Below are 25,476 nucleotides of genomic sequence, written 5' to 3' on the forward strand. Positions count from 1 at the left end.
GTCACAAATGTCAACAGAGAACACGGTAACTAGCTGTCACCGTGTTCTCCTCCTCACACACTGATCCTGTGTGAGGAAGAGAGTGTGGTAACAGCTAGTTACCGATTACAGTGCACCCCAAACACACTGATTGCCCCCCCCCCCAATAAAGAGCACCTGTCACTAGCCCATCAAAGTACCTGAGTACCTGTCACCAGCCCATCAGGTACTCTGATGACAGGTACTCGGGTACTCTGATGGGCTGGTGACAGGTACTCGGGTACTCTGATGACAGGTACTCGGGTACTCTGATGACGGGTACTCGGGTACTCTGATGACGGGTACTCGGGTACTCTGATGACGGGTACTCGGGTACTCTGATGACGGGTACTCGGGTACTCTGATGACAGGTACCCGGGTACTCTGATGACAGGTACTTGGGTACTCTGATGATAGGTACCCGGGTACTCTGATGACAGGTACTCGGGTACTCTGATGACAGGTACTTGGGTACTCTGATGACAGGTACTCGGGTACTCTGATGACAGGTACTCGGGTACTCTGATGACGGGTACTCGGGTACTCTGATAACAGGTACTCGGGTACTCTGATGACAGGTACTCGGGTACTCTGATGACGGGTACTCGGGTACTCTGATGACGGGTACTCGGGTACTCTGATGACGGGTACTCGGGTACTCTGATGACAGGTACTCGGGTACTCTGATGACGGATACTCGGGTACTCTGATGACGGATACTCGGGTACTTTGAGTACCTGTCAACGGAGTACCCGTCATCAGAGTACCTGAGTACCTGTCACCTACCCATCAGAGTACCCGAGTACCTTCCACCTGCTCATCAGAGTACCTGACGCCTGAAGTACCCGAGTACTTGCCGCCTGCTCATCAGTACCTATCACTACTCGTCATCAGTACTCATCAGTACCTATCACGTATCAGTATCACCTATCAGTATCAGTACTACTCATCAGTACCTATCACCTGCCTGTCACCTGCCCATCAGAGTACCCGAGTACCTGTCACCTGCCTATCGGAGTACCCGAGTACCTGCCACCTGCTCATCAGTACCAGAGTACCTGTCACCTGCCCAACAAAGTACCCGAGTACCTGTCGCCCTTCATACAGCCACCATGTCCAAGTCCAAAAAGGTTTATATACCTCCTCCGTTTAAACCTAAATACCGGTGTTATGGCAGCAGATAGCTGCCATAACCCTGGTATTTTTTTAAACGGTGGACGGTTGGCTTTCCGATAAGGGTGGTCCCAGCGGCAGATTCGCTGTGGCATCATCCTTCTGGGATGGCGGAAGAGGTGCCCCCCCCCCTCCCGCCGCGTCCGGTCCTTTTCCCCGCTTACCGGACCCGCCGACAGCGGGTAAAACTATCCGGTCCCGAATCCTTACAGACAGGATGTCGAGTGAGGGCAAGCTTGCCCTCACTTGACTCTATGGTCTTGGAGGACCGGAGCTACGGAAAATGTTGTTGCCTAGCAACCGGTTTAAAGGTCCTTTTTTTTTTTCATTTTATATAATAATTTTTTTTTTTTTTTCTATCTTTTAGTGTACTTGTGAGATCTGAGGACTTTTTGACCCCAGATCTCACAAAAAAGAGGTCCTGTCGTGCCTTTTTCTATTACAAGTAATGTTTACATTTCTTGTAATAGAAATAAAAATGATCCTTTTTTTTTTTTTTTTGTTAAACGGTGTAAAAATAAAAAATAATAAATAAAATAAATAGTAAAAAAAAAAAAAAAAAAAATTAAAGCACCCTGTCCCCGTTAGCTCGCGCGCAGAAGCGACGCATACGGAAACCCCCCCCACATATGTAAACGGTGTTCAAACCACACATGTGAGGTATCGCCGCGATCGTTAGAGCAAGGGGAATAATTTGAGCCCTAGACCTCCTCTGTAACTCAAAGATGGCAACCTGTAGAAATTTTTAAATTGTCGCCTATGGGGATTTTTAAGTACCAAAGTTTGTCGCCATTCCGTGAGCGTGCGCAATTTTGAAAACATGACATGTTGGATATCTATTTACTCGCGTAACATTATCTTTCACATTATGGGAAAAAATTGGGCTAACTTTACTGGTTTCTTATTTTTTAATTAAAAAAAGTGAATTTTTTCCAAAAAAATTGCGTTTGGAAGACCGCTGCGCAAATACGGTGTGATAAAAAATATTGCAATAATCTCCATTTTAATCTCTAGGGTCTCTGCTAAAAAAATATATAATGTTTGGGGGTTCTAAGCAGTTTTCTAGAAAAACAACTGATTTTAGCTTGTAAACACCAAATGTCAAAAATAGGCCTAGGCAAGTGGCTAGGATGCATGATGATGCTCCTTGGATGTTGGGCCCCTCTATATGGCTAGGCTGTGAAAAAGTCTCTCATGTGGTATTGCCATACTCAGGAGGAGTGGCAGAATGAATTTTGGGGTGTCATTTTTGCTGTGTACATGCTATGTGTTAGGAATATCCTATAAATTGACAACTTTGTGTAAAAAAAAAAAGTTTTCATTTTTTCCCCACATTTTCCAAAAACCTGTAGAAAAAAATGACATGTTCAAAGGACCCATAATGCCTCATAGAATATACGTTGGAGTGTTTGCTTTCCAAAATGGGGTCATTTTGTGGACTTTTCCATTGTATTGGTGCTCTAGGGCCTTGAAAAGTGTGATAGGTAGTAAGAAAGTTTTATGTGTATTTATGCTCCTAGAACGCTTGAAGGTGCTTCTTGGACGTGGAGTATCTTTTTGTGGCCAGGCTGTGTAAAAGTCTCACACATGTGGTATCGCCATACTCGGAAGGAGTAGCAGAATGTATTTTTGGGTGTAATTTTTGCTGCGTACATGCTATGTGTTAGAAATAGCTTATAAATTGACAACTTTGTGGGAAAAAAAAGAAAAAAAAAATTTTTTCTTCATTTTCCCAAGAATTGTGGGAAAAAATTACAACTTCAAAAAACCCACCATGCCTCTTACTAAATACATTGGACTGTCTACTTTACAAAAATGGGTCATTTGGGGGGTATTTGTACTGTCCTGACATTTCAGGGCCTCAAGAAAGGAGATAGGCAGTCAGTACATCTGGTGTACATCTGGTGTGATCAATTTTCAGTAATTGGTACCATAGCTTCTAGACTCAATAACTTTCACACAGACTAAATAATATACACTAATTTGGGTTAATTTTACCAGAGACATGTAGCAGTATACATTTTGGCCCAAATGTATGAAGAAAAATTTATTTTTTGCAAAATTTTATAATTGAAACTAAAAAAAAGTGTTTTTTTTTCAAAATTTTTGCTCTTTTTTTGCATATATCACGAAAAAAAAAAAAACCCCAGTTGTGATTAAAAACCACCAAAAGAAAGCTCTATTTGTGTGAAAAAAATGATAAAAATTTTGTTTGGTTACAGTGTAGCATGACTGAGCAATTGTCATTCAAAGTGTGAGAGTGCTGAAAGCTGAAAATTGGTCTGGGCAGGAAGGGTGTCAAACTGCTCTGTATGGAAGTGGTTAAAAAGACTCCAGAAATTTGAATAAAGAATATTTGCAAAAAAAAAAAGACAATCATGTATAACATATAAAATATGTATTACACACTCTACATGTCATCATACAGTAAAAGGATCATATATGTTGCACATTCTGCATGTCATCATACTGCAGATGGAACAAAAAAATACCTCCATATCCAGCATCACAAACACGACTATCAGACGCATATAGGAAGAAAGATCCCATCCACATTGGCATTGGTCGGCTTCAGTTGTGAATGGTGGGATCTTTCTTCCTATATGCATCTGATGGTGGTGTTTGTGATGCTGGATATGGAGGTGTTTTTTGAGTAGCTGAATGAAGCTGGATATGTTTAAAAGTCCTTTTTATAACTTTGTTTCATCTCCCGTTTGGAGTTGATGGATATTTTGGCTATGGGTGGTCTCATTTTCAATTTTTAAAGGTCGTATTTTGCAAGGCATCTAATCCTATATTCAAAAGACTCCTGTACCTTTTCTTGATATATGCTGACCTGATCTAACTCTAAAAAATTGTTGTGTGGACGATATCTAAATGGATTATACTTTTGAAATACATTATTGGATCTTGAAGAAGCTCACTTTGTGGGCGAAACGCATTGATCCATCTGTAGTATGATGACATGTAAAATGTGCAACATATATGATACTTCTACTGTATAATGACATGTAGTGTGTGTAATACATATTTTATGTTATACAAGATTGTCTTTTTAAATAATGAAGAGGTCTATGTAATTCCGCGCTTAGGATGGGGGGTATATATGTAGAAATTAACACCGCACCTGGCTGCTGCCCACTTCAAAAATGCGACCCTAAGAAGGGGAGCACTTGAATAGATATGAAGGAGGAAGGAAGTGATTGGCGCTGCTTGGTGGGGTGTTTTGGGAATATATTTGTTGGTTACTATGCTTCTAGTGAGGTTTTATATGGAAGTCTGTATAATAAATTAATATTAGAATCTGTGTGTAATCCACTAAAATCTGATATCAAATGACAAACCTGTATAAAATCAGAACAGGTCTATGTGTAATTTCTAAAACATAAAAACCCTATATAAATTACATCAGCAAATAAATCTCATACGTGCAAATTGTGCAAATAGAGGTGCCAAAGTGAATACAAAAAGTGAGGTGATAAAAAATTAAATATTGATCAAATGTTGTCCAGTAATAAATATATAACCATAAAATGACAATTGGTAAGTATGCTCCAAAAAGTACCAATGAATATAAGTGAAAAAATTAATAATGCATGTGTAACCATAAAATGACAATTGGTAAGTATGCTCTTAAAAGTGCCAATAAATATAAGTGATAAGAATATATAATAAATATATGACTGCCGGTGGTCACGTCATTTCCGTCTACCGAACCCGAGGCTTGGAACGCACATCCGGCGGTCGGAACGCACGCTATCTTCAGACGTGCACCGCAAGAGAGGAGGTTGCGGCTCCTATGCCAGACGGGCATACTTTAGAGTTTTATATATTGTGAGTACATGTCTTTTATTATAATAAAGCTGTTTTAAGAAACAATTTTACACTATTGTAGGCTCCTTCCCTTTTCTTCTACATACCCGGGCACTGTACTGGATTTCTTATATACCTATCGAGCTGACATCTGTACTACTACTAAGGAGTGAAACCGAGGGCGTGGGAGATCCTGATTGCCAGTGTGTGGGAGCGATCCCCTAAAAATCGACCCGCTGTTTACCCCTGTAGGGGTAAGGGAATCTGGTAAGCGCAGGACCCCAGGCTCAGGGGAACACTTTTTCCTTCTGCCCACCCACCCTACTTTGGGCATAGAGAAAAGAGCACTTCAACCACCATATACGGACTTCACTTATCTAGGACTCTTTTTTGGATTTTTAAGTCACCGAGACTGCACATTGGTCTGGATCCATTTGCTTGATTATTTAAACGGACACTTTTTCTATATATTTTTTTATTATTTTTTTACTGCCAGTTTTGCACTGATATATATACCAAGGAATCCGTTCACTCTTGCACCTTTGCACCTATTTATTTATTGGCAGTCATATATTTATTATATATTCTTATCACTTATATTTATTGGCACTTTTAAGAGCATACTTACCAATTGTCATTTTATGGTTACACATGCATTATTAATTTTTTCACTTATATTCATTGGTACTTTTTGGAGCATACTTACCAATTGTCATTTTATGGTTATATATTTATTACTGGACAACATTTGATCAATATATAATTTTTTATCGCCTCACTTTTTGTATTCACTTTGGCACCTCTTTTTGCACAATTTGCACGTATGAGATTTATTTGCTGATGTAATTTATATAGGGTTTTTATGTTTTAGAAATTACACATAGACCTGTTCTGATTTTATACAGGTTTGTCATTTGATATCAGATTTTAGTGGATTACACACAGATTCTAATATTAATTTATTATACAGACTTCCATATAAAACCTCACTAGAAGCATAGTAACCTACAAATATATTCCCAAAACACCCCACCAAGCAGCGCCAATCACTTCCTTCCTCCTTCATATCTTTTTAAATAATGTTTCTATGTGTTTTTGAAAAAAAGTATACCATTTTTTTAATTATTTCTCTGGTATCTCTGGTCTCTGGTTTTGGTCACATCCAAATCCCCACTTTCCATAGTCTTTCTGTGGTTTCCTCTGGTTCCCCCCAGAGAGACCTGATACCCACTATTACCCCTCAAGATTTAAAACGGTCTCTCTAAGCCTGGGTGTTAGGATGGCTGCCTGTAACTCCCCAAGGACTACTTCATACTGCAAGTATCTTTTAAGACTCTTCATCAGATAGAGCCATTACAACCGAAGGCTGAGGCCGCTAAGGCTGCACGCAGATCAGATAATGATTTTGCTGGGGAAGGCATTGAGATTCACTTATGTGCTCTGCAGTGGAGTCAGCAATTATCATTGCAATTTGTCTCACAAAATCCTGCACACCTCCTGGGTTAAACTGGCAAGGGAAGCCACACCTGATAAAGACAAAAAGGACTCTAAAGAGTGTAGGGAAGAAAGCAGGGGAAAATGTTGTAAGCTGCCAGTGTGAGGTCCTTGAAAATGAACACTGCAAGTCATCAAGAACTGCTAGAGTATCATGAGGTGCAAAGACCCGATTCATTTTGCACAAGAAAAGGAAAAAGTAAGCTTAGTATACCAGGTAAAAAATTTGGACAGTCAAGAATCAACTGCTGAAAACAAGAGATTCAAATTGGGAGAGATGACCAGGTTCCTGTAGGCAGCAGCAAGGACTGACCAAGGTGAAACCATGTGTCTTTTGAAAATAGGAAGAATAGTAGAAAGAAGATGCTACCTCATGCTGAAGGCAGAAACAGAGCATGACCTGCTCATGTGTGTGATCTAGTGATACAGCACTCAATTCATCAGCGTTTTAACCTTGAAGACCAACGGAGAAGAGGGGATGATAATGGCACCCAAAGATTCTAATAAACATAGTAGCTTATGATGCTCAGCCACATGCTCTACTTATAAATGAGTCTTCAGAGACTAGATCAGGCCAGAGGCTGCAGCATGACTCCGGATTTGGTAAGTGCTCTGTGGCTAACACAGTACACAAAGGTCTGGAAAGCACCACAAGCAAAACCTAGTGCCCAAATGTCATATTCAAGGCAGGCTCCACAATCATTCAGTCTAGCAGGGCCCTGGTATGGCCTCCAAGGCTGTTCCTGAGGATATGCCAATTTGAATACTTCCATAAGAGATCAGCTCAATAGAGTGTAGATGCAGTCTTAAATGAAGAAAGAAATAATTTTGTGTACAAAGAAAACTGCCTAGTAAATCAGTAAAATGTTTCTTAGCACAGAGAAGACATCCACACTTGTAGGACACTAGCAAACAATGAGACATGGTATAGTATTTTTATTCTATTTATTTATGCATTACGGATAAGCACAGCTTCAAAACAATGAGACGTGCTTAAAACACGAGAAGTTATATATAAAGCTGGTCACTGTTTTTTGTTTGCCAGTGTCCACTGACGGCAGTATAACCCAAATGTCTCTAAATTCTGTGTCCTTCAATGTGTGAAAAATAAATAATTGCTTCATAATGCAGATGTACGTTTATTTCTTTTCAGCTGAGAATGATTTATTCAAGTATGACAAGATCAAATGACAAGAGGCATGGACAGCCAAATACCACAGTTTATTAAGAAAATACTAACTTTCATACCACCATTTTCACAGGGTAAAGGTTAGCCAAACTGAATGCATACAAATACAAAACTGTTTCCATTAGAGGCACAGATACTTTTGAAGATATTTTATTTTCAGATATCATCTACGCTAGCTAGACTTACGCTGTTCGATACAATAATAAAGTATGTGAGAACATGTCATAATTATTGCTGTATATTCCAGAAGTTTAAAGGTTCTTACAATACTGTTCACGTTCAGAATTTATATGAGTAATATTGGTGAACGTTATGTAGCCAAACTGTGCAGCTGTATATTTTAATAATATGTTAGGATGATTCTGTTTCTATTAAGTTTGGCTTCCACATGTTAACTTTATACAAAATTAATAAATACTTGAAAAAAATATGCAGCAACAATGTCATCAGTCATTTGACATACTGGGCAAAACCTTCTCTGAAAATGAATTCATTTTTTAAAAGTATTTAATTGTGAATACTAGGTAATGCTTTTTCTGGAAGAAACTTTGTTAGGTAAAAATCTAGCTTTAGGGACCATTCACACTAGGAACTGCATGTGAATCACACAGGATCATGCTGCGTGTTCCTATGCAGTGTGATTCCATTTGAATTGGCAGACATCGCACCACACCACACCAAAAGTAGTGCATGCATTACTTTTGGAAATGCATGGCAAACTGATCACATGGTACATTTGTACCATGCAATCCCCTGCAGACAAACTCACTGTGCTTGGGGTGTTGTTACCTTAGCACTGACACCTGCTGCAGATTGCAAGGGCAGTTTGTTTTGAATGTGGGTTCTATAATGCACATTATAGCATGAATGGGCCCTAAAGCAGTAGTTCCAAACACATTAAGGAAACTTGTACTGATAGAAATATCTAGGCTGACATTACTGAACCCATTCTGATAATGCTATTTGCCAGGTTTTCTTCAATACATTTTGAATCACTGACCTGGAAAAAGCCCCAAGTTGGTGAATTCAGAATCCCTAATCTGCACCAAAGTCATCATTTTAATTATGACAGAAAGCCAACTAGAATTTTTATTGGAGAAGCCAGAGATGGCTACATATACATTTCTATTAGTACAGGTAACTGGACAGCAGTTTACGGCACGATACATTAAAACAATTTCCGTCATGACTTCATTAAGGCTGCTTTGGATCCTTAACACACATAAAAAAAACATGACTCTTTTTCATTGCATTGAAATGCAAGGTTACATTATAAACGAATGGATGCCCACCTAAAACACGTACAAGTCGTGTGAGTAATGTGTGCCAGCATATGTCCAACATATATATGCCTTCTGATGCTTGGACACGCAACAAGGTCACATTAGAAACGAATGGACGCACACCTAAAACACATGCACAACGCATGTGAGTAATGTGCACCAACATATGTCCAGGTGCGAGGTAACACAAACATGAGGGGAGAGCCTAAAGAAAATCTGTCATGGAAGAAACACATAGCCTGCAAGTGTAAGCCTCTCCTTTTGACATCTCTTTGGCTGTCAAAATAATCTACTTACGTCAACACTTTGACATGTAATACATAGTCAGAGAAATTTTCTTCCAACTTTTCTTAATACTAGGAATGAGAGCAGCATGGCACATCACATAAGAGCTGGAGGAGATCAGTAATGGCACCTCTCATGATTCTACTCTGAGATCTTCCTACCAAAATTTCTCACTTTTGTTTCTGTGCATCTGGGAGTTTTGGGTTCTTCTACACACCTTTAAATGTTCTTGGACCTCGTGCTGCACTACCCAAAATATTAAAAATTTAAATCTAACTTGGAGAGCGAGAGCCCATATTATTGGCCAAAGCAGGAACTGCAATGCATAGGTTCCACAAACAATAATCCCCCTGGGTAGCTTAGTGCTTTGGCATGCACCAAAAAAATATATATTTTGTGTGCTCTGACCCTTATTACTCCTCAGAATCCTAAAAAAAATCCTGATGATAGTTTTGAAATCTATACCAACAGGAATTCCCCTAAAATTCACGTTTTTTTTACACACCCAGTACTGCCAAATTGCCATGATTGTTTTTATCCCTTCTCCGTTTAGACTTTAGGGGTGAGTTCTCATTCCTAGTACTTTATGTCGTTAAATGTATTGTAATCTCACTGATATAGCTTCTTTACAATACTAAGTTGTAAAATGTTGTGGTATTATAGTATTTTGCAACCTTTTGGGATTTTATTTTCTTGTGTGTTACTGCTATGCAGTATTGCTAAAAACAAAATTATTTGATTTTAGTTTTCAAGTAAGGTCTGTTTTAAACATGAGCACAGTGTTAATAATGTATATGAGCACAAGAAAAATGTACCTGGCGTCTTGAAGTTCCTCAACTGTGAAGGGGTGTCATAAATCTCAAGAATCCAGTCTCCTGAGGCCTTCTCTCCCCAGCAGTGTGTGGTCATAAATTCCCAGTTCTTAAATCCTTCCATGGAATGGTCAAATAATCTAGAATGATCACAATAAATACTTGTCAAATTGGAAAAATTAGCTAAACAAACTTCGAACAAGCCTTGTTTAGCCAGATATCTAATATTATAGTAAGATCCTTACAACTTTGTATAGTATAGAATCAAAGTTATTTCACAGAACTGTATATAATAGATTGGTATTGGACAGAACACAAAATGAGCGCTGTAGAAAAATCAAAGAAATATTTAAAACAACGGGTATGTTTGCCAAGTTAATTATGTATTACAGATTATTTGTATATAAACAGAGTATGGATATCCATGATGTTCATTGGCACAAACATATTTAGCAGTCCCTATACCTTTCTCTAGTGTGTAAAGACAATTAAATATAGTGTTCGTAGTTAAAATACCTATGCAAATATTAACATGGGAGGTTCTGAAGGTGCAAGATTTGAGGCTTTTCATATTTCAAGTATATCTAAAGCCCAAACTTTTTTTTTCCATTTGTGTCCCATTGGGAATATTTCCCTTTGCTTCATGTTCTGTAGACAAAACAGGAAGTGAGAGAAAATCTCTCCCAAGTGAGGGAAATTCCCTCTTAGACAATTATCACCAGAGCAAGTGTCAATATCGGAGGACATATCCCTATTTCTGTTCTGGTAACAAAACAATGGTCATTAGGAAAAAAAGTAATGCGTCCATGGGGACGCAAACAGCAATAACAATCTAAAAAAAAAAAAAAATCTAAAATGGTACTCACTTTGTGGGTAAGTGACTTGGATCTAGTTACATGCTTTTATGTGTCCCCAATGTCAAGTACATTAACCGCTTGCCGACCGCCGCACGACTATTTACGTCGGCAGTCAGCCCCTCACAGGCAAAGCGACGCAGGGCTACGTTGCTAGCCTGTGAGGGTCTAGGGAGCGAGCGCGCGCCGCCGGAGGCCCAAAGGGTCCTACACACATATGTAAACAGTGATAGCCCCACACATGTGAGATATCACTGCAAATGTCAATTATTCTAGCTCCAGACCTCCTGTGGCTGGTAACCTGTAAAGGCTTTTAAAGCATGACCAATGAGAATTTTCGGTACTGTAAGTTGGCACCATGCGCAATTTTAAAGCTTGACATGTTGGGTATCTATTTAATCAGCGTAACATCATCTTTTATGTTTTACAAACAAAAATGTGTATTATATTGTGTTTGTGTTCATAAAACTAATTAAAGAAATATTTCCTGAAAATGTGTGTTTGATTATCCGCTGTGCAAATATTGTGCAAAATAAAAAATTGCAACAACAATTTTATTCTCCAGGGTCTCTGCTTAAAGAAATAGATATATAATGTTTGGGGGTTCTAAATAATTTTCTAGCCAAAAAATGCTGATTTTTTTACATGTATGACAGAAATGCCAAAATTGGCCCAGACTGGAAACAGTTAAAGCGGTTGTAAACTGCTGGACGTTTTTGTTTTGTTTTTTACCCTGCAAGTTAAAGGTAAACTAATGTGCTAGTATGCATTGCCATGTCACTGGCTGCATGTAATAGAAATATCTCCTAAACGATGCACGTTTAGGAGATATTTACATTACCAATAGGTAAGCCCAATTATAGGCTTACCTATAGGTAAAAGTCATGCAAAGGAAGTTAACTTCCATTATAAATAATATTGTAGAAACAGACTGTAATGCATATGGACAGCTTTACAACAGCTGTCTCCCTCTCGATCATGTACTTTTTACTAATTATGTATCACAGGCAAGGCTGCAACTGATACCTGAGTTGCAGAGAAATTGGGTGTCTGTATTATCAGTTTTAGGTGGAATGATGCTGAAGGACTCCTGTAACTATAACACATTTTTCAATGTAAGTTTCTATGCTTTTTCACATACATTGTACTACACTCCATTGACTGAACAATGCAGGGCAATGCACCAATATATAGCAGAGGCCTGACCTATTCCCTTTGTGTTGCAATGCAGTGCAATAGTGGGTCCTATAGCAAGGGACAAATATTGTTTGTCTATGTATTGTATTGCAAAGTGAATTTTAGCACAGGGAGTAAGAATAAGACAATTCAAAGAATATAAAGAATATAAATCAATATAAGTAAAGCCTTTAGGGCCTGTTCACATTTGCTCACACACTAAATTGTAGCAGCTGTTTGGACTGCAGTTCTATGCGGCGGGGGGCAGTCTGATGTTTGTTTTATTGCACCCCTATTTTTTTTTTAAACTTTATGTGAAGTGCACAAAGTGATGCCTCATTCGTGTCACTGCACAGCAGTACAGTGAGCTGCACTTGCTGTGCGATGACATGCAGGGCCATGTGGGATATTACGCAAACATGTTGCATAATAGCGCACAGCTCTGGAATGCAGAGGAACACTATGTTCTGGTGTGAATATGACACACAGAAAACTATAGCTTTCTGTGTGTCATTGCACTAAGGGCTCTTTCACACGGGCGGTCCGATCAGATCCGCCTTTCAGTTTTTTAGGCGGATCTGATCGGATCCTCCATGCAGCTCTATGGGGCAGCGGATGTCAGCGGAGACACCTCCGCTGACACCCGCTGCCATCCGTATCCGATCCTGTCCGTGAAATCTGGACGGATGGAAACCCTATTTTTCCATCCGTTCAGTTCAGGCGGTCCGCTCTCATCCGTTCCCCCATAGAGAGCAGCGGGGGCTGAGACACCTCCCTCTCCGCTCTGCAAGCGGAGACGGAGCTGTCATCCGCCGGCTCAGTGGGGATCGCGGATCGATCCCCGCTGAGCAACACGGATCCGCCTACGGAGGCGGACCGTGTGAAAGAGGCCTTACCTGCATTAATACATGTTGAAAAATGCATCTAACTGCACATAGTATGAACAGGTCCTTATATTATAATGTCTTGCAAAATGTAACAAGCTTTACATCTATAGCTTACAAGTTAGCAAGTACATTTGAAAAAAAAAATACCTTGCAGAGAAGCTAACCTTTATGCTTCATAAATCTTCTTAGAAATACAACATAGAAAATATATTAGTCAAAAGGCACATTATGTGTTCACAAAAGGTTTAACTCTACATAATGAACTTAGTCTCTAGATTTTTTAAGTCCTATAGAGTGAACGGCCACTGAAGTACTTCAGATCTGAATTTAGATAGAACAGTAAACCCTGCTTTAACAATATATCCCTAGGCATTTTAAATATGAAGGTGAAGAAAAGAAATATCAGAAGGGAATAATTAACATGTGAAGCCCATAGGCAATGTAGTGAAGCTTTTGATAGGCCACTAATAACACTGCTAGAAAATAAAAGCTGCAAAAAATCAACTTATTTGAAAAATGTCAAAAATACAGTCACATTCTGTGAGATTGATACCTCTCCTCCAGAATATTCCTGTATAAATGATGGCTTCCTACCCACAAAATGAAAGCCTAGCTTTATAAGTGGTCTTTACGCATAGTGCTAATAAGAGAGAAGATCAGCAGGGGTTACTAGTACTACATTTATATTTGCATTTATAGTTTCTGACCTGCCTTGTTTCTATTCCACTGAACAGCTGTCCTACTTGGAGGCTTTGCTATGTGCCTCCTTGAACTGCTGGGAGTAGAAGGAAAGCTAACTCTGTTCTGACATTATTTGCTTGCGTACAAAAAATGATCTCAGAAACAGGTCAAAGAAAGCAACAATTTAAATTTAGAAGACATGCCGTCTATAAAAGATCAAATATTTGAAACAAAGTACTCTCTTTGGTCCAAGTATTATCCATGGTTCTAATGCCCCAATAAAATGAGATCTGTCACGCTGTTACTGCTAAGTTTGATCAGGTATGGGCCACATATCTGTTATTTCATATTGGTTAATAAGACCGGAAATATATGTTACTCAAACTACTCGATTCAGAGGTCATTGGTGGTTTGCAGATACATACTACTCATTTCTTCAGAGGGCACATTTGTATTACAGTTTTTACTTATTTACTTATCCTAACAAGACATTTAGGACTGAATTCACAATTGGAAATTTATTTTTGGTAAAAAATTACATAAAAGGCAAGTCAAGTTCCTCCACCCCAAACTTGCTCATCCATGTCTTTATGGACCTTGCTTTGTGCACTGATGCGCAGTCATGTTGGAACAGAAAAGGGGTAAAAAACTTGACTGGCCTGAAAATTGGTCTGGTTAGGAAGTGGGTTTAAGTGTCCAGTGGGTAAGTGGTTAACATTTTCTGGAAGGGGAGATGATTTGTCTTTATTTCCAAAAAGATCACATTTGTGTTTTTCCTCCATTTTTATTGTTTGTGTGTTATGGTGAACATGTAAAGGGTTTGAATGATGCCTTTATTAGTACAATGAGAAAGGTAACAGTCTAAAGATTTCAATACACTACACAATCTGATAGTACAATCTCCTTTAGAGTTACCAAAACATAAAGTGGTTCTAAAGCCTAAACATTTTTTTTACCTTAATGCGTTCCTTGCATTAAGGTAAAAAATTTTTAGGCATCAAAATTTTGCCCCTAATCCCCCGCCCCCATACTTACCTGAGCCCTTATCTGATTCAGTGTTGGGAACATTTGAAGCTCTTCTCTCTCCTCATTTCTGTGTCTCACTGGCTTTGTTGGGGCACTGAGAGCCATTGGATTTCAGTGCTGTCTATCACAGTCAGTGATGAGGGAGCGGGGCTGTTTGTGTCAATGGATGCAGCAGCAGGGCTCGGAAGCAAGCATGCACAAATGGACAGAGAGGTGGAGCCAGAAGCAGCAGTGGGGGATCAGAGAAGAGGAGGTTCGGGGCCACTGGAATGGAATTGCACAGAGCAGGTAAGTATAGAGATGTTTGTTATTTATTTTTTAAATTTTCCTTTACAATCACTTTAATCTATTCATTTTGCAAAGAAATCAGACAAACCCTCACACTACATAGTTGATGGTAGATCAAATGGTCGCCATGCACGCTTGGATAAAGGATCAATTTCATTTTTAATCAATCTCTTCTCATAGGATAAATCTATCTATAATTGACAACCCATTTGATCGATATGCCACACATGGGAAAGTAGATTTCAAACTTTATCCGCTTCCCACCTGCGCTATAGCTTAAAGACCGCTACAGCACGGGCTTAGTTTGCCAGGAGGGCATACATGGACATCCTCCCATGATCGAGATGAGTTCTTTGGACTCAACGGAACACAGATCGGAGTAAAGGGCCTATCACAGCAGCCCTTTACCATGTGATCAGCTGTGTCCAATGACAGCTGATCACGGAAGTAAACACAAGCTGGTAATTATCTTCTTCTTTCCTCACGCTAACAATGTGAGGAGAGAAAAAGAGAGCCGATAACTGGCTGGCGTTAAAGGGACCTGATTATCAGCGCAGTCGCAACAGTACCCACCAGTGTTGCCAATCAGTGCACATTTACACTGTTATACATGCTGTACACTCACTACTTCACATTGTAGCAATGTGTAATTTCTTCAGTGTTGTCACATGAAAAGATATAATAAAATATCTACAAAAATGTGAGGGGTGTACTCACTTTTGTGAGATACTGTAGGTCATTGTTAGCTTAACAGATTCCAACTGCCTCTAATTTCCACACCACCTCTTATATGAGCCTTCTCCCTTTGAAGCCCATATACTTTGCATAGTGGGATCTGCCCTGATCACAATTTTTGGGGGGCAATTTATATGCATTTCTGTGTGTAGTGCATAGGGAAGGCCGTTTATTTGAATGGGCTACCCTATGCGCATCTGGTTTGCAAAACAGTTCCTGCATCTGTTTGCATGATTTTTTTAATGCAATTTCCATGTGTTTTTGTGAAAAAACAGGTTTTTATTTAACCTTGATTGATTTATCTTTGGATGATTTGGATCTCTAAAATTGGGCTTGAATTTCTGTCCTACTAAAGATTTACACCACTTTGAAAAGACTTCAAGCGGTATTAAGCCCAAAACCAAAAATGTAATACATTGCAGCTTACCAGTCATTAGTTGTGGTGGCTGGTTTTGACAGGTACCCGCTCCTACTTCCGTTTAGATCACGACACCCCCTTTCCCTGCAGCCTTCTGGGACATATCACATGTTCAAGAAGACTACGGGACCATTCACAAAGCACAGTGCAGTTTGTGCATGTTAAGTGGGTACCGGCTGTGAAGCCGCAAGGCTTCACTGTCGGTTTACCTTACTTAAGATGCCGTTGCCTAGACCTGAAGCTGATTTAAGAATCGGCTCAAGTGAGAACAATGCTTGGTCCCTGGACAGGTATGTGTCCTTATATTAAAAGTCAGCAGCTACACTATTTGTTACTGCTGACTTTTAAATTTTCCCGAATGCCTTATTTAACTTTATTAAAAAGAATTACCTCCTTTTTCAGTATCTGCTAATTAAAATTTTTTATTAAACAACATATTACCGTGTGGTAGTGGTTGGCATACAAATATACAAATCTGCTGACATTTTTGTGTTGGTAACTTTTTATTAACAGAGATACACTTTGCGGATAACAGTCTGTATTTTCTCATCTTCTTTAGGTTTCTATTTTCTGTGTTTGGGTTTGGCCTACAACATTTTTTTTTTTTTTTTACTCGCTTTAGTATCGTTTGCTTGTTATGCCTCCTTCCCTCTGTTCTGGTCCTATGCCATCTATGTGTTTAGTCTAGCATCAATGCCCTGTCATTTTGCCTCTAGTTTGTCTTGCTTTGATTGTACTGACTGGTGTATGTTTCAGTTGAGGTCTCTCACGTTTCTGTTACTGCTGTCCCATGCTGAGATATAGAGATTACTTCATCATGTATTTAAAGTTATCTTGTCTTTAGTGGCATGAGTGCTTCTGACCCCTGCCCTGTATGGCTACCTTCTTTGACTGCTAGCTTTTATTTACTGATATTATCTCTGAATCTCCTATTTTATATAGTTTCTAATCATCCAGTCCTAAGGGCTCCTTCACACAGGTGGACCGTTCAGATCCGCCTGTCCGTATTTTTGGAGGATCTGAACGATCCCCCCATGCATCCCTATGGGGCATCGGATGTCAGCGGAGACATGTCCACTGACATCTGATCCGTCAAATCTGGACGGAAGAAAACCCTATTTTCCGTCCGTCCAGCGGATCGGATGGGATCGGATGAGAACGGACCGACGGTCGGTTCCCATCCGATTCCCCCATAGAGATGCATGGGGAACTGACAGCTGTGTCTCCCCACACAGCGCAGAGAACAGCTGTCATCTGCCTGCTCAGCGAGGGATCGGCGGATCGATCCCCCGCTGAGAAAAACGGACTCCGTCCGACGGACAGAGTGTGTGAAAGGGGCCTTAGTGCCTCCAAACCTCATCTCCCAGGTGGCTGCTGATCATTAAAGTTCACAATGCTTTCAGATGCAGCAGTAAGATTCTTACAAATGACCATATGTCTAAAGGCCCGTACACACGATACGAAAATCGGAAGTTAAATTTCGTCCGACTAATGATCTGACGATTTTTGGATTGTTAGTATAGTGCTTTCGACAGCCGATTACAAATTTTCGGATGACAAAAACTGGATGTGCAGGCTATAAAATTTTTATCGTACGTCAACACAATATCCGATTTTTGTTTAATTAGTACAGTTTTCGTCCGAAAAAAAACGTAAGAGCAAGACTAGGCATGCTCAGAAATGAAAGAACACATACAAAACAATTCAACGCATGACATCACTTCTGAAGTAGAATTCTGTCGTACGGGAATTTTCGTATGAAAGTAACCTCTTCCTTTTCGACATGAGACTAGCATGCAACAAAAAACGGACGAAAGATCGTCCGATAATCTGATCGTGTGTACAAGGCTTAAGACATTTTGTAATATATAGTTACTGAGTGGACTAGTTTATCAGGAATGTGATTTAGCCATGGTTTACACTGAATGCGACTTTCAAATTGTGCTACTTCACTTGAAGTAGCACGATTTCAAAGCAGCAGGTCAGTGCAATTTCAGGTGCCTGACATCTGTGTGACTTGATGCACAGATGTCTATGCAAGTTGCAACTGAAATTGCCAAAAATAGTGCAGGAACCCTTTTTTCAAACCGGTGTGGCACCGCAAAGTTGGAGTTACGACGATTTGAACAGTTCCATTGCTGACAATAGGGTGCGACTAGTCAGCAATTTGGAACTGTCAAATCACATGGCAAGTCACACCGTTGCGGGGCTAATATACAAATGAGAGGCACAAAACAAATGCCGTTTCCATGCTATACAGGGGGTTGGGGTTGCTATGTCCATTTATGTATTGGATATATCAGAGATGGCGAACCTTGGCAACCCAGATGTTTTGGAACTACATTTCCCATGATGCTCATGCACTCTGCAGTGTGTTGAGCATCACTGGGATACATATATATATATCTATATATATATATATATATATATATATATATATATATATATATATATATATATATATACATACATACACAGTATCTCACAAAAGTGAGTACATCCCTCACATATTTGTAAATATTTTATTATATCTTTTAATGTGACAACACTAAAGAAATGACACTTTGCCACAATGTAATGCAGTGAGTGTACAGCTTGTATAACAGTGTAAATTTGCCGTCCCCACAAAATAACTCAACACACAGCCATTAATGTCTAAACCGATGGCAACAAAGTGAGTACACCCCTAGGCGAAAATGTCCAAATTAGGCCCAAAGTGTCAATATTTTGTGTGGCCACCAATTTTTTTTCCAGCACTGCCTTAACCCTCTTAGGCATTGAGTTCACCAGAGCTTTGCAGGTTGCCACTGGAGTCCTCTTCCACTCCTCCATGACGACATCACAGAGCTGGTGGATGTTAGAGACCTTGCACTTCTCCCCCTTCAATTTGAGGATGCCCCACAGATGCTCAATAGGTTTTAGGTCTGGAGACATGCTTGGCCAGTCAATCACCTTTACCCTCAGCTTCTTTAGCAAAGCAGTGGTCATCTTGAAGGTGTATTTGGGGTCCTTATGTTGGAATACTGCCCTGTGACCCAGTCTCTGAAAGGAGGAGATCATGCTCTGCTTCAGTATGTGTACATGTTGGCATTCATGGTTCCCTCAATGAACTGTAGCTCTCCAGTGCCAGCAGCACTCATGCAGCCCCAGACCATGACACTCCCATCACTATGCTTGACTGTAGGCAAGACAGACTTGTCTTTGTACTCCTCACCTGGTTGCCGCCACACACGCTTGACAAGATCTGAGCCAAATAAGTTTATCTTGCTCTCATAAGACCACAGGACATGGTTCCAGTAATCTATTTCCTCAGTCTGCTTGTCTTCAGCAAACTGTTTGTGGGCTTTCTTGTGCATCATCTTTAAAAGAGGCTTCCTTCTGGGATGACAGCCATGCAGACCATTTTGATGCAGTGTGTGGCGTATGATCTGAGCACTGAAAGGCTGATCCCCCACCCCTTTATCCTCTGCAGCAATGCTGGCAACACTCATATGTCTATTTCCCAAAGACAACCTCTGGATATGATGCTGAGCATGTGCACTCAACTTCTTTATTTGAGCATGGCGAGGCCTGTTCTGAGTGGAACCTGTCCTGTTAAACCACTGTATGGTCTTGGCCACCGTGCTGCAGCTCAGTTTCAGGGTCTTGGCAATCTTCTTATAGCCTAGGCCATCTTTATGTAGAGCAACCATTCTTTTTTCAGATCCTCAGAGAGTTCTTTGCCATGAGGTGCCATGTTGAACTTCCAGTGACCAGTATGAGAGAGTGAAAACGATAACACCAAATTAAACACACCTACTCCCCAATCACACCTGATTGTGTCCTGATAATGTCACACCTTGTAACACTAACGAGTCAAATGACACCGGGGAGGGAAAATGGCTAATTGGGCCCAATTTGGACATTTTCACTTAGGGGTGTACTCACTTTTGTTGCCAGCAGTTTAGACATTAATGGCTGTGTGTTGAGTTATTTTGAGGGGACAGTACATTTACACTGTTATACAAGCTGTACACACTTGCATTGTAGCAAAGTGTCCTTTCTTCAGTGTTGTCACATAAAAAGATATAATAAAATATTTACAAATATGTGAGGGGTGTACTAACTTTTGTGAGATACTATATATATATATATATATATATATATATATATATGTAAAACACACAAAACCGGTAATACATTTGTCAAAATCCTTACCATGCAAGACAAAACTCTCTAACTGAATTTTCAGGAAGTCATCTCTCTAATTCAAAAGATAACTGCATCTGCACTGCCAAGGAGGAGGTGTAACAGCAGGGATTGCATTATATCTTCTCTCTTTCTCTCTACAGGAAAAAGAACTACATTTCCTTTTGGGAATTGCAGTGAATGTGGGCAGGTACACTAGGCCTGTACATGGTGTATGTATACTTGCCCACTTCAACAGAAAACACTCCTACACTATCCTCCTATATCCTCATGAAATCCACAGCACAGAACATCTCTTACATGCAGATCATCAAGACAGAGAGGTTCCAAGGCAGTGAAATTGGTGACTGAGACAAAGAACAGTGGCAGCTGGTCAATGCGGGGCGCAGGGACGCCACCCTCCCAAGGCAAAAAAAAAAAAAAGAAGGTATTCTTGGGGCGCCGGCCAACACTGCTGCTATGGAGAGGGTGGAGAGGGGTGGGAGTTTTGCTGCCATGTGCCTTGTTTTGTTTAGCTTGATTGGCGGCCCTTTAGATTGTGCTCGGGGCGCAGAGCTCTGCGCCCCGAACACTCCCACCTGCGATTCTGCTTCTTGTCCTGAACACTCCCACCTGTGATTCTGCATCCTGTGATTGGTGGACGTCTGACGTCATAGGGGCGGTGCTTGGGCGTCACTCGGTAGAGAAATTCCACTCAGTGTCTCTGCTGAGGACGGACCGGAGAGGACAACAAGCAAGCAAGCTGAGGAGGAGGAGGAGGACAGCTTTCCCGGGTCGGACTCAACAGTGGTCCCGCTACATTGAAGGGGGCACGCCGTGGTCACTCTACATTGAAGGGGGCACGCCGTGGTCACTCTACCTTGAAGGGGGCACGCCGTGGTCACTCTACATTGAAGGGGGCATGCCGTGGTCACCCTACATTGAAGGGGGCACGCCGTGGTCACTCTACATTGAAGGGGGAACGCCGTGGTCACTTTACATTGAAGGGGGCATGCCGTGGTCACTCTATATAGAAGGGGGCATGCCGTGGTCACTCTACATTGATGCGGGCACGCTGTGGTCACTCTATATTGATGGGGTCATGCTGTGGTCACTCTACATTGATGGGGGCATGCTGTGGTCACTCTACATTGAAGGGGGCACATTGTGGTCACTCTACATTGATGGGGGCACGCTGTGGTCACTTTACATTGATGGGGGCAAGCTGTGGTCACTCTACATTGATGGGGGCATGCTGTGGTCACTCTACATTGAAGGGGGCATGCTGTGGTCACTCTACATTGAAGGGGGCACGTTGTGGTCACTCTACATTGATGGGGGCACGCTGTGTTCACTTTACATTGATGGGGGCACGCTGTGGTCACTTTACATTGATGGGGGCACGCTGTGGTCACTTTACATTGATGGGGGCAAGCTGTGGTCACTCTACATTGATGGGGGCACGCTGTGGTCACTCTATATTGAAGGGGGCACGCTGTGGTCACTCTACATTGATGGGGGCATGCTGTGGTCACTCTACATTGAAGGGGGCATGCTGTGGTCACTCTACATTGAAGGGGGCACGCCGTGATCACTCTACATTGATGGGGGCACGCCGTGGTCATGCTACATTGAAGGGGGCACGCCATGGTCACTCTACATTGAAGGGGGCACGCCGTGGTCACTTTACATTGAAGGGGGCACGCCGTGGTCACTTTACATTGAAGGGGGCATGCCGTGGTCACTCTACATTGAAGGGGGCACGCCGTGGTCACTCTACATTGATGGGGGCACGCTGTGGTCACTCTACATTGATGGGGGCACGCTGTGGTCACTCTACATTGATGGGGGCATGCTGTGGTCACTCTACATTGATGGGGGCATGCTGTGGTCACTCTACATTGAAGGGGGCACGCTGTGGTCACTTTACATTGATGGGGGCACGCTGCGGTCACTTTACATTGATGGGGGCACGCTGTGGTCACTCTACATTGATGGGGGCACTGCTCACTGGTCACTCTGCATTGATGGGGGCACACTGTACCTTGATTACTGAAGGCCCCTTTCACACTTGTGTGACCTCAAAGTCACGCTATTTTTTACCGCGTTTTTTGCCGCGAAGCAAGCAATGCCTATTACATTTTTCTGTTTGTACCCCCCCCCCCCCCCCCCAAAAAAAAAAAATTTTGAGCACCAGCCGCCACTGACAAAGATCAGAAAACAAAATATGCCCTGTCGGTGTGAGGCTGCAGCCAGCTGTATAGGAGAAATGTTGGATAATTCTGCTGCTGTCAGATCACTTTGCCCTGTACCTGTTAAAAATTAGTGCCTCTTTCTCCAAGGGAGTTTTTGCAGAGGTGCCAGCAATTTCACCTTATAAATAGACCTGCAAATCGATCTGTATATGTATATACTGTTAGTAGCAGAGGAGATGCAGAGACTCCTTGCTGATCATATGGGAGGCAGTACAGACCCAGAGTGTTCTGAGCTGGTATTCTTAGGACACTGCCTAGGTGGGCAGTACATACCAGTTCACCCACTACAGTGAGCAAAGAGGAAATCCATCCCTGCTTACTGGAGGAGGAACTACAAGAGGGCTGTAACAAGACCAGTGGCTGGGGAATACAATGCATAGCATGCCAGTGGTCTTACAAATCGAAAACCACTGGGAATTCATAGTTTTGATTTAAAAATAAGCAGGCTATTTCAGAGTAACAACTGAGTAAACCAGAAGATGGATAACATATTCAGTGAAGTTAGGAAAGCAGCAATAATGACATATAAAAAAGTATGTGCCTGAAATTCTGCTTTAAAGTTACTGATTCACTTCCAGTAAATGTTTGATGTATGTCACATTTATACATTTCCATTTAAACATGCTCCTAGAAGTATAAATATGAAAAAACCTTCAGCGCTATCCCTGTGTATAAACCACCTATTACTCAACTCTATATACTATAGGAAGCAGCTAGCACCACTATGCATCCAACTACCTGTAGAAAATGCAATAAATATATATATTGTGACTATATGCTCCTAGGAGTAATTCACTAACAAGGTATGTGGAACCCGCATCTTAAAATTACATAAAACAAATGTCTCAACTATGTATGTTTTGCATATTTTTAGTCAAACATAATATACATACAAAAGACAGTTTCATAAGGTAAAAGTAACTAATTTCTAGGTACTTCTACCTGTGTTGACTAGTCTAAAAAACATAACAAGGTATGCTAGCTCTTTCCCACTCAAACCACCATCTTTAATGTTTTAGCTAAGCACTAAATGATCAAGAAATTAATTGGAAAATTAGTTTAAAATATACTGTATTTTTGAATGTACAGTATAGATCAAAGTCAGGCCATTCCACAGTGGTCAACATGATCTGTTACTGGCAAAAGACAAATGAATAAACACTGTCAACTGTCAATAAATTATATGCATGCTATTTAATTAAATCCTTGCATTCGCCTTGGAGTGCGTTACTTTCTCAAAATATTTTCTCCCTAAGATTAATCTCCAAATTCTTTGGAAAAAACATAAGGCTAGTGACATGACATTTCTTTCCAAAAGTGCAGGAACATGGGTTTTCTTACTAGTTAACCCTGTCAAAATGCTAAGAGAAAGTTGTGTTCCAAAGTAATGGTTTATTTTTTCCCTGCAGCTGACTGTGGACACTAAACTAATTATTTCTGTGCAATGAGAAGTGCAGCAAATAGGATAAGTACATGTATCTGTCATCCCTTCCTTGCATACCAATCTCTTCCATAATATTTAAATTACTGCTTGCTGGCACAAAGAGGCTTTTTCACAACTGTTGCATAGGTATGCAAATACCACTGCATGCTATGTTTATATATTGTCAAACCAGGATTTGTAGAGTAAAGTAGAGTACACTATAATTATCTGAATTTGTTTGAGAGTAGCAGTTGCATGTAAGATGTCAGGCACTGTTTCCAAGAAAATCTCACAATTTAAAACGCTACACAGCTGAAGTTGCAGTAACCTGTTAGCTGTAAAAATGTTTTAAGCAGTGTTGAATGCTATATATATTCACATTGCATTCTTCAAAACAGCTTGAAAAATAAGACATTTACCAAAAAGCCAACATCACAATAAAGTAATAGAAAATTCTATAGTTTCAGCACTGCAACATGCATGTGGCTTTAAAAATTAAATGATTAGAATATGCAAAAAAAAATGCAGAAAGTAGAGATAAAATATTTACACAGATGGCTTAGCAAATGTAGGAAATATCCAAACTATTCAATACCTATGTGCATAAAAACATATGGCATACTGTATAGTAAGGTCACATGCCAATCACACCTTGGCTTATGAGAACATTTAGCAGTAAATCTAAGGGTGTCATCAGAAACTAATTTATTTATAGTTGCTTACATTGCAGTTTTAAACATACTGGGAAACTATCATATATTGTATTCCTACGCGTCACATAAAAAATGCAGTCACTAGAATTTCACAGCAATAACAGCAATCTCTTAACTGTAGGCCACTGAATTGTCTGCTTAACTATTGACAACATGAAAAGGCATCCAATTATCACTACTATTCTCATTTATTATTGAAAGGACCTGTGTCGATGAGCTTTTGTTCAGAATTGCTGACTTACAAGTCTATGGGAATGCAAAAGCAATTTAAAGCAAGTCAAATGCAGGTCAGAAGGAGGTCAATTGCCCCTGTCAATGCCCAGAGTAGAACAAAAACATTCAAGTATACCTAATGAGGGAAACCAATGCAGAAGGGCATTAAGAAGACCAAAGGAAATTACTGAGCTACTGTCTAGCTCACTGTCTCTCTCTCTACTCAGGCCCCCCTGTCATTTCCCCAGAGTTCAATAATAAAGATATTCCTATCATACCTGTAAATTGTTAAAAACTCAATAAACATGATTGGATTGGAAAAACGCAGAGCAAAATATAGCCATTAATCATGTTATCTTTGTCAGGCAATCTCTTGAACTCTGCACACACTGTTTTTTTGGCACAGCAATGTTGAAGTTAGGTAGAAACATGCAGAAGTTGTCTTGGCCAATTGCTTCTCTCTTAAACTCTGCACACACTGCTTTTTTGGCACAGCAATGTTGAAGTTAAGTAGAAACATGCAGAAGTTGTCTTGGGCAACTGCTTCTCTTTATTGAAGCAAAATCTAACACT

General features: G+C 40.5%; 1 protein-coding gene across 4 annotated transcripts in view; it reads right to left on the bottom strand.

The window, feature by feature from the left end:
- Positions 1–25,476, bottom strand: part of PCSK5 (proprotein convertase subtilisin/kexin type 5) — a 684,033-nt gene that overhangs the window by 241,011 nt on the left and 417,546 nt on the right. For all 4 annotated transcript variants that reach the window (XM_082244075.1, XM_082244078.1, XM_082244077.1 and 1 more), the window contains exon 13: positions 10,071–10,207. In XM_082244075.1, the coding sequence (XP_082100201.1) occupies positions 10,071–10,207 (137 nt within the window). The remainder of the gene's footprint in view (positions 1–10,070; positions 10,208–25,476) is intronic.

This window comes from Pelophylax lessonae, assembly GCF_965119305.1.
Source record: "Pelophylax lessonae genome assembly, chromosome: 1".
Classification (NCBI taxonomy): domain Eukaryota; kingdom Metazoa; phylum Chordata; class Amphibia; order Anura; family Ranidae; genus Pelophylax; species Pelophylax lessonae.